The sequence below is a fragment of the Vicia villosa genome, linkage group LG4 (genome assembly GCF_029867415.1).
Source record: "Vicia villosa cultivar HV-30 ecotype Madison, WI linkage group LG4, Vvil1.0, whole genome shotgun sequence".
In the NCBI taxonomy this organism is placed as follows: domain Eukaryota; kingdom Viridiplantae; phylum Streptophyta; class Magnoliopsida; order Fabales; family Fabaceae; genus Vicia; species Vicia villosa.
In genome coordinates, this window is record NC_081183.1 from 75,124,029 (window position 1) to 75,133,509 (window position 9,481).

General features: G+C 37.3%; 1 protein-coding gene across 1 annotated transcript; it reads left to right on the top strand.

Moving 5' to 3' along the window:
• Positions 1-2,654: 2,654 nt before the first annotated feature.
• LOC131597384 (uncharacterized) lies at positions 2,655-7,154 on the top strand. The gene is made up of 6 exons (XM_058870085.1): positions 2,655-5,201; positions 5,388-5,803; positions 6,077-6,169; positions 6,428-6,503; positions 6,591-7,011; positions 7,120-7,154. The coding sequence occupies exons 1-6, from the start codon at positions 2,655-2,657 to the stop codon at positions 7,152-7,154; spliced, it is 3,588 nt and encodes a 1,195-aa protein (XP_058726068.1).
• The last annotated feature ends 2,327 nt before the right edge of the window (positions 7,155-9,481 follow it).

The window sequence follows — 9,481 nt, forward strand, 5'->3', positions numbered from 1 at the left end:
AGAAGAGAGTTGTATCCACTTGTCCTCTAGTGAAACCATTATCCAGAAGGAAAGAACTTAATCTTTCATACCAAGCTCTGGGTGCTTGCTTCAAGCCATATAATGATTTATTTAATTTGAAAACATGTTCTAGAGACGTAGAGTCTTCAAAACTAGGAGGTTGGTGGACATATACTTCCTCATCTATATAACCATTTACGAAGGCACTCTTAACATCCATCTGATACAGAGTGATGTTATGTTGAGTGGCAAATGAAATTAATAAGCGAATAGATTCTAATCTGACCACTGGTTCAAAGGTTTCTGTATAGTCAATGCTGTAACACCCGTATTTAATTAAATACTTTAATTAAATATTATTGAGTATTTTCCGATTAATTCTTAGTTATGTCGAAATTGTGGTTTATGTCGTTAAGTTGATAGTCGGGTAAAATTAGTAGAGAAATTAATATTAGAATTTATATTGTATTTTAGTAGATTAATTTTGTGAGAAATATTACTAATGGGCCTATATTGAAGTTGATAGTAGTAATAAGGGGTGTGTGAGGTCTAAGCCCCATAGAATATTAGTAATAGTTATATTTTAAATAAAAACAAAATATAAGTAGTGATATAAGAAAAGTAGCACTTTTAGAAAACAAAAAGAAAAGAACATTCACGTAGCAGTAGAGAAGAGGAGAAATTAAATTGGGAACAAGGGTTGCTGGCAGTGTCAAATTTCAGTCCGAAAGTCGCGGATTTTCGATCAATTTTTCGAACTCTCTTCAATCCAAAGGTAAGGGTGGGGTTCGAATCTTATAACTGAGAGTATGATAGTTGGTTTGTTGGATTGGGGATTTTTATGATTTTCGGTTGTGCAAGTATTGCTTCTTTTGTAGTGTCAATTGTGATTTGATACTGTTAAATTTATGTTTGGTTGTGGTTGAATTTGTGTTGAAAATATGAAAATTTATATTGTGAATGAAAATTATTTGGTATTGTGGTGTGTTTATGTCAAAGCGACACTGGAAAGAAATATTAAAATCTGCCGGACGGGGGGTTGTCTGTCCAACGGCAGTATGCTGTGTGAAGATATGATGTGTGAGTCACTTAGGGAAGGTGGTCTCCACTTATACCATTACTACCTGTATCACCCTTAATTATATTAGGTAGTTTAGGTAGTCTTAAGTTAATTACTCATAATTAATTAAAGTGATAATAGAAATAAAGGCACTTGTTTAGTAGTAGGAAAATAATATAATTTAGTTGAATTATATATGTTAGGAATAGTAACAGAAACTAGTAGAAGAGTGGAGAAATTATTAGTAGTAGGTTGGATTAATATTTAATAACAGTAGCAGAACAACATAAAAATGCAGTTCCATTTCTATATCAGTATAATTTCAATAACAGTGTAGACTAAGAAGTAGTAAATCAGTTGCATTAGTAAATCAATTAATTAAAATAGTGAGATTAATTTTCAGTGATAGTAGTCTATTAAAACAGTACCGTTTGGCCGAAATAGCCGATTTAAGCAGAAAAATTAGTTGCTCGGAATTAGGCGAAATTTGTCGGGGTAATTAGTATATACTAGTAGGTATTTTTGGTTGGTTCATTTTGTTGAAATTATGTCGAATGCATTATTTTGCAGGTACAGTTGAATAAGTTGATTTTGTCCTGATATATGGGCATATTTGAGTTGTAGGTCGTATGACCAATGTTGATTTAAGTTGTTGTAGCTGATGTATATTTTAGGTTGTCGTTGTGTGCCATTCATAGTAGTCGCATACATTGCATTCTCTAAGTTGGAGCGAATGCTCAATCAAGTTGGCCTGGATTGGCAAAAGTTGAAAGTTGAAGGCTTATGCCTTGTTGATGCCTCGATAACCTGGCATATTTTAAGTTGGGAGTTTTACTCCGATGGTACCACATGCATTTGCACAGTCGAGTCACATTTGAGTTGCATTTTGAAGTTGTTGTTACTATTATGGTGTTTTGTCGAATTGTTGTTATATGTTGTTGAGAAACAGTGAAAATTGTACGATCTTAGTCTAATATATCAATTATCATACTTTTGTTTATATTATTCGATATCTCACCCCTTCTGTTTGAATGTTACCCTCTGTTGGTAACGTGCAGGTAACCAAGGAGAGTAGCTGTTATCGCTAATAGTTCGAGTGGGTGTCATTTGCTCTGATACGTAGCACTCGGGGGGGAATGAACACTTATTTGATTTTGTTGTTATTTTTGGAACTCAGTTGATATTTTGAGAAGTTTGGTTTGGCTTATGCTTTATTTGGTTTAAGTTGTTGAGCAAAGATGCTATGTTTTGTTTGGAGTTTTAAAGTCGAATCCGCTGCGAATTTATTTAAATAAAGTTGAATTGTTTTGAAGATTTTATTTGTCAATTATAGGTTCATTTGATTTCATGAGTGTTATGTATCTGTTAAAATGAATGTTTATGCTGTCTATTTTTACGTCGAAGTGTAATACCTCAAATTTTGTTTGAAATTTTGGCACTCTGATTTTATTTTAACTGTTAGGTAGATTTGGGGTGTTACATTAGTGGTATCAGAGCAGGTCGGTCCGTCCAACCAAGTTTTTGTGTCATTAACAATCGAGTATTGTTAATTACTTTTATCTGACTGATGTTTATGTTGTAGTGCTTAGTTGAAATGGCTGGAAGGAACGATGCTGCGATTGCTGCTGCTTTGGAGGCTGTGGCTCAGGTTCTGGCAAATCAACCAAATGCCGATGAGAATGCTGGATCTCGTAGTTTGGCGACCTTCCAGAGGGAGAATCCGCCGGTCTTCAAAGGAAAACATGACCCTGATGGCGCATTGGAATGGTTGAAGGAGATTGAGAGGATCTTCCGTGTGATGGATTGCACTCCAGTGCAGAAGGTTCGTTATGGTACTCACATGCTAGCAGTCGAAGCTGATGACTGGTGGCTAGAGACTCGCCAGAGATTAGAGGTGGCAGGTGAAGAGATCACTTGGGTTGTGTTCCGCAGGGAATTTCTGAGAAAGTATTATCCTGAAGATGTTCGGGGTAAGAAAGAGATTGAGTTTCTCGAGCTAAAACAAGGGAATATGTCAGTGACTGAATATGCTGCAAAGTTCACTGAGTTGGCTAAGTTCTATCCATACTATGAAGGAGCGGATGCTGAGTTCTCTAAGTGCGTCAAATTTGAGAGCGGGTTGCGCTCTGAGATCAAGAAGGCTGTTGGGTATCAGAAAATTCGTATTTTTCCAGAATTGGTTGACCGTTGCAGGATCTTTGAAGAAGATAACAATGCTCATTATAAGGTTGTTACTGACAGGAGAGGCAAGCAACAACAGAATCGTGGTAAGCCATATGATGCTCCAGCTGGTAGAGGTAGACAGAGAGCTGCTCCGGGTCAGAGAACTAGTGGGGGAGGTGCTCCTGCTGGTATTGTTTGTTTTAAATGTGGGCAAGCCGGTCACAAAAGTAATGGTTGTACTAATGATGTTAAAAGGTGTTTCCGTTGTGGCAAGACTGGGCATGCAATATCTGATTGCAGGCACAAGGAGATGATCTGTTTTAATTGTGGTGAAGAGGGACACATTGGGAGTCAGTGTCAGAAACCAAAGAAGGCACAATCTAGTGGAAAAGTGTTTGCTTTGGCTGGTGATCCGTCAGGAAATGAGGACAGACTTATCAGAGGTACATGTTTCATAAATAGTACTCCTTTAATTACTATTATTGATACTGGTGCTACTCACTGTTTTATTGCTGCTGATTGTGTTGAAAGATTGGGTCTTGTGTTGTCTTCTATGAATGGGGAAATGGTAGTTGAGGTTCCAGCTAAGGGGACAGTGACTACTTCCCTAGTATGTTTGAGATGTCCTTTGTCGATCTTCGGAAGGGACTTTGCTGTTGACTTAGTTTGTCTGCCGTTAAGTGGGTTGGATGTAATTTTGGGTATGAACTGGTTAGAGTATAACTATGTTCATATTAACTGTTATAACAAGTCTGTGAGGTTTTCAACCGCTGAAGAGGAAGAAGCTAGTTTAGTGTCGCCTAAGCAGTTGCGACAATTGCTGAAGGAAGAAGTTAAGATGTTCTCATTGATGGCAACGTTATCAATGGAGAATCAAGCTATAATTGATGAGTTGCTGGTAGTGCGTGAGTTTCCTGAAGTTTTCCCTGACGAAATTCCAGACGTACCTCCGGAAAGAGAAGTTGAATTCGGGATTGATCTTGTACCTGGTACCAGACCTGTATCTATGGCACCGTACAGGATGTCTGCATCGGAGTTGGCAGAATTAAAGAAGCAGTTAGAAGAGCTACTCGAGAAGAAGTTTGTCAGACCAAGTGTATCGCCGTGGGGAGCTCCAGTGCTATTAGTAAAGAAAAAGGATGGAAGCATGAGACTTTGTGTTGATTACCGGCAGCTGAATAAAGTGACGATTAAGAACAAGTATCCGCTTCCAAGAATTGACGACTTAATGGATCAATTGGTGGGTGCTAGCGTGTTTAGTAAAATTGATTTGCGATCGGGTTATCATCAGATTAAAGTGAAGGATGAAGACATTCAGAAGACAGCATTTAGAACAAGGTATGGACATTATGAATATTCTGTGATGCCTTTCGGTGTTACTAATGCGCCGGGAGTATTTATGGAGTATATGAACCGTATCTTCCGTGATTACTTGGATCAGTTTGTCGTAGTGTTCATAGATGACATCTTAATATATTCTAAGTCAGAAGAGGATCACGAGGATCATTTGAGGACGGTGTTGCAAGTGCTGAAAGAAAGAAAGTTGTATGCAAAATTGTCCAAGTGCGAATTTTGGTTGAAAGAGGTTAGTTTTCTTGGTCATGTCATATCTGGTAGTGGCATTGCTGTAGATCCTTCTAAAGTAGATGCTGTGTTGCAATGGGAATCTCCGAAGTCAGCTACCGAGATTAGAAGTTTCTTGGGTTTGGCCGGTTACTACAGACGATTTATCGAATGTTTCTCTAAGTTGGCACTTCCGTTGACCAGGTTGACTTGTAAGGGTAGAGCTTTTGTATGGGATACGCAATGTGAAGAAAGTTTTGTAGAGCTGAAGAAGAGATTGACGACGGCTCCAGTCTTGACATTACCTAATCCAGGAGAACCTTTTGTTGTGTTTTGTGATGCTTGTCTGATGGGGTTAGGTGGTGTACTCATGCAGAATAATAAGGTGGTTGCTTATGCTTCTAGGCAGTTGCGGGTACATGAAAAGAACTATCCTACGCATGATTTGGAACTCGCTGCTGTGGTGTTTGTGCTGAAAATTTGGAGACATTATTTGTATGGGTCTCGTTTTGAAGTGTTTAGTGACCACAAGAGCTTAAAGTATTTGTTCGATCAGAAAGAGTTAAATATGAGACAACGAAGATGGTTAGAACTATTGAAGGATTATGATTTTGGTCTGAATTATCACCCAGGTAAGGCTAATGTAGTGGCAGATGCATTGAGTCGGAAAACCTTGCATATGTCAGCAATGATGGTTAGAGAATTGGAATTAATTGAACAATTCAGAGATATGAGTCTTGTTTGTGAAACGACGCCGCAGAGTGTTATGCTAGGGATGTTGAAGATTAATAATGAATTCCTGGATCAGATCAAGGCAGCGCAGAAGTTAGATGCGAATCTGGTAGATTCAATGGTTGGGATTGATCAGTCTGAGAATAGTGATTTTAATTTGAATGCACACGGTATGTTGAGATTCCGTGATCGAATTTGTATTCCTGATGATGCGGAGCTGAAAAGACTCATTCTTGAAGAAGGTCATAGAAGTAAACTGAGCATTCATCCGGGAGCTACTAAAATGTATCAGGATTTGAAGAAATTGTTTTGGTGGCCTGGGATGAAACATGATGTTGCGCAGTTTGTGTATGCATGCTTAACTTGTCAAAAGTCGAAAGTTGAGCATCAGAAGCCTGCAGGGTTGATGCAACCGTTAGAAATTCCAGAATGGAAGTGGGATAGTATTTCGATGGATTTCATAACAGGATTACCTAACACTGTACGAGGACATAATTCTATTTGGGTGATTGTTGATAGGCTTACGAAGTCAGCTCATTTTATACCTATTGACATCAGTTTTCCTGTGTCGAAGCTTGCGGAAATTTATACTAATGTGATTGTTAAGCTGCATGGTGTTCCATTATGTATTGTGTCGGATAGAGATCCAAGGTTCACATCCGATTTTTGGCAGAGTTTGCAAAAAGCGTTGGGCTCTAAGTTAAGATTGAGTTCGGCGTATCACCCTCAAACAGATGGTCAGACTGAAAGGACGAATCAATCATTGGAAGATTTGCTGCGAGCATGCGTTCTTGAAGAGAGAGGTTCGTGGGACACTTGTCTTCCATTGATAGAATTCACCTATAATAATAGTTACCATTCTAGTATCGGAATGGCACCTTTTGAAGCGTTGTACGGTCGGAGATGTAGGACTCCGTTGTGTTGGCATGAGACAGGAGAAAGTGTAGTACTTGGACCTGAACTTGTTCGAGAGACTACTGAAAAGGTGAAGCTTATCCGTGAAAAGATGAAGGCTTCCCAGAGTAGACAAAAGAGCTATCATGATAAGCGGAGGAAATTTTTGGAATTTCAGGAAGGTGATCATGTATTCTTGAGAGTCACGCCGGTAACCGGTGTTGGACGGGCGTTGAAGTCGAAGAAACTTACTCCTCGATTTATTGGTCCGTATCAGATATCGGGCAAAGTAGGAAATGTTGCTTATAGGGTGGCGTTGCCGCCAAATCTTTCGAATTTGCATGATGTATTCCACGTGTCACAACTTCGAAAGTACATTCCAGATTCATCTCATGAGATCCGTATGGATGATGTGCAAGTACGGGATAATCTAACCGTAGAAACCAAGCCAGTACGTATTGTTGATCGCGAGATGAAGATTCTACGAGGAAAAGAGATTGCATTGGTCAAAGTTGTCTGGTTAGGAGCTGCTGGAGAAAACATGACATGGGAATTGGAAAGCAAGATGCGAGACTCTTATCCCGAGTTGTTTGAAGCAGGTAAATTTTCGAGGACGAAAATATTCTAAGTGGGGGAGAGTTGTAACACCCGTATTTAATTAAATACTTTAATTAAATATTATTGAGTATTTTCCGATTAATTCTTAGTTATGTCGAAATTGTGGTTTATGTCGTTAAGTTGATAGTCGGGTAAAATTAGTAGAGAAATTAATATTAGAATTTATATTGTATTTTAGTAGATTAATTTTGTGAGAAATATTACTAATGGGCCTATATTGAAGTTGATAGTAGTAATAAGGGGTGTGTGAGGTCTAAGCCCCATAGAATATTAGTAATAGTTATATTTTAAATAAAAACAAAATATAAGTAGTGATATAAGAAAAGTAGCACTTTTAGAAAACAAAAAGAAAAGAACATTCACGTAGCAGTAGAGAAGAGGAGAAATTAAATTGGGAACAAGGGTTGCTGGCAGTGTCAAATTTCAGTCCGAAAGTCGCGGATTTTCGATCAATTTTTCGAACTCTCTTCAATCCAAAGGTAAGGGTGGGGTTCGAATCTTATAACTGAGAGTATGATAGTTGATTTGTTGGATTGGGGATTTTTATGATTTTCGGTTGTGCAAGTATTGCTTCTTTTGTAGTGTCAATTGTGATTTGATACTGTTAAATTTATGTTTGGTTGTGGTTGAATTTGTGTTGAAAATATGAAAATTTATATTGTGAATGAAAATTATTTGGTATTGTGGTGTGTTTATGTCAAAGCGACACTGGAAAGAAATATTAAAATCTGCCGGACGGGGGGTTGTCTGTCCAACGGCAGTATGCTGTGTGAAGATATGATGTGTGAGTCACTTAGGGAAGGTGGTCTCCACTTATACCATTACTACCTGTATCACCCTTAATTATATTAGGTAGTTTAGGTAGTCTTAAGTTAATTACTCATAATTAATTAAAGTGATAATAGAAATAAAGGCACTTGTTTAGTAGTAGGAAAATAATACTACCTCCGTTCCTTTTTATAAGAGAAAATTCACTTTTTAGATTCATTGAATAATCAATGCATCTAGTCTATAAAGAGACCAAATACATTAGTTATTCAATGAACCTAAAAAATGACTTGTCTCTTATAAAAAGGAACGGAGGTAGTATAATTTAGTTGAATTATATATGTTAGGAATAGTAACAGAAACTAGTAGAAGAGTGGAGAAATTATTAGTAGTAGGTTGGATTAATATTTAATAACAGTAGCAGAACAACATAAAAATGCAGTTCCATTTCTATATCAGTATAATTTCAATAACAGTGTAGACTAAGAAGTAGTAAATCAGTTGCATTAGTAAATCAATTAATTAAAATAGTGAGATTAATTTTCAGTGATAGTAGTCTATTAAAACAGTACCGTTTGGCCGAAATAGCCGATTTAAGCAGAAAAATTAGTTGCTCGGAATTAGGCGAAATTTGTCGGGGTAATTAGTATATACTAGTAGGTATTTTTGGTTGGTTCATTTTGTTGAAATTATGTCGAATGCATTATTTTGCAGGTACAGTTGAATAAGTTGATTTTGTCCTGATATATGGGCATATTTGAGTTGTAGGTCGTATGACCAATGTTGATTTAAGTTGTTGTAGCTGATGTATATTTTAGGTTGTCGTTGTGTGCCATTCATAGTAGTCGCATACATTGCATTCTCTAAGTTGGAGCGAATGCTCAATCAAGTTGGCCTGGATTGGCAAAAGTTGAAAGTTGAAGGCTTATGCCTTGTTGATGCCTCGATAACCTGGCATATTTTAAGTTGGGAGTTTTACTCCGATGGTACCACATGCATTTGCACAGTCGAGTCACATTTGAGTTGCATTTTGAAGTTGTTGTTACTATTATGGTGTTTTGTCGAATTGTTGTTATATGTTGTTGAGAAACAGTGAAAATTGTACGATCTTAGTCTAATATATCAATTATCATACTTTTGTTTATATTATTCGATATCTCACCCCTTCTGTTTGAATGTTACCCTCTGTTGGTAACGTGCAGGTAACCAAGGAGAGTAGCTGTTATCGCTAATAGTTCGAGTGGGTGTCATTTGCTCTGATACGTAGCACTCGGGGGGGAATGAACACTTATTTGATTTTGTTGTTATTTTTGGAACTCAGTTGATATTTTGAGAAGTTTGGTTTGGCTTATGCTTTATTTGGTTTAAGTTGTTGAGCAAAGATGCTATGTTTTGTTTGGAGTTTTAAAGTCGAATCCGCTGCGAATTTATTTAAATAAAGTTGAATTGTTTTGAAGATTTTATTCGTCAATTATAGGTTCATTTGATTTCATGAGTGTTATGTATCTGTTAAAATGAATGTTTATGCTGTCTATTTTTACGTCGAAGTGTAATACCTCAAATTTTGTTTGAAATTTTGGCACTCTGATTTTATTTTAACTGTTGGGTAGATTTGGGGTGTTACAAATGCCTTCTTGCTGACTATAGCCCTGAGCAACCAGTCTGACTTTGTTTCTTACAACT

Bases quoted from the DNA above. Each gene is read 5' to 3' on its own strand.
- LOC131597384 (XM_058870085.1), top strand. From the start codon at position 2,655: ATGGCTGGAAGGAACGATGCTGCGATTGCTGCTGCTTTGGAGGCTGTG. The intron at 5,202-5,387 runs GTACATGAAAAG...GAACTATTGAAG, and splicing joins ATGCTTCTAGGCAGTTGCGG to GATTATGATTTTGGTCTGAA. The intron at 5,804-6,076 runs GTATCAGGATTT...TATTGACATCAG, and splicing joins CATCCGGGAGCTACTAAAAT to TTTTCCTGTGTCGAAGCTTG.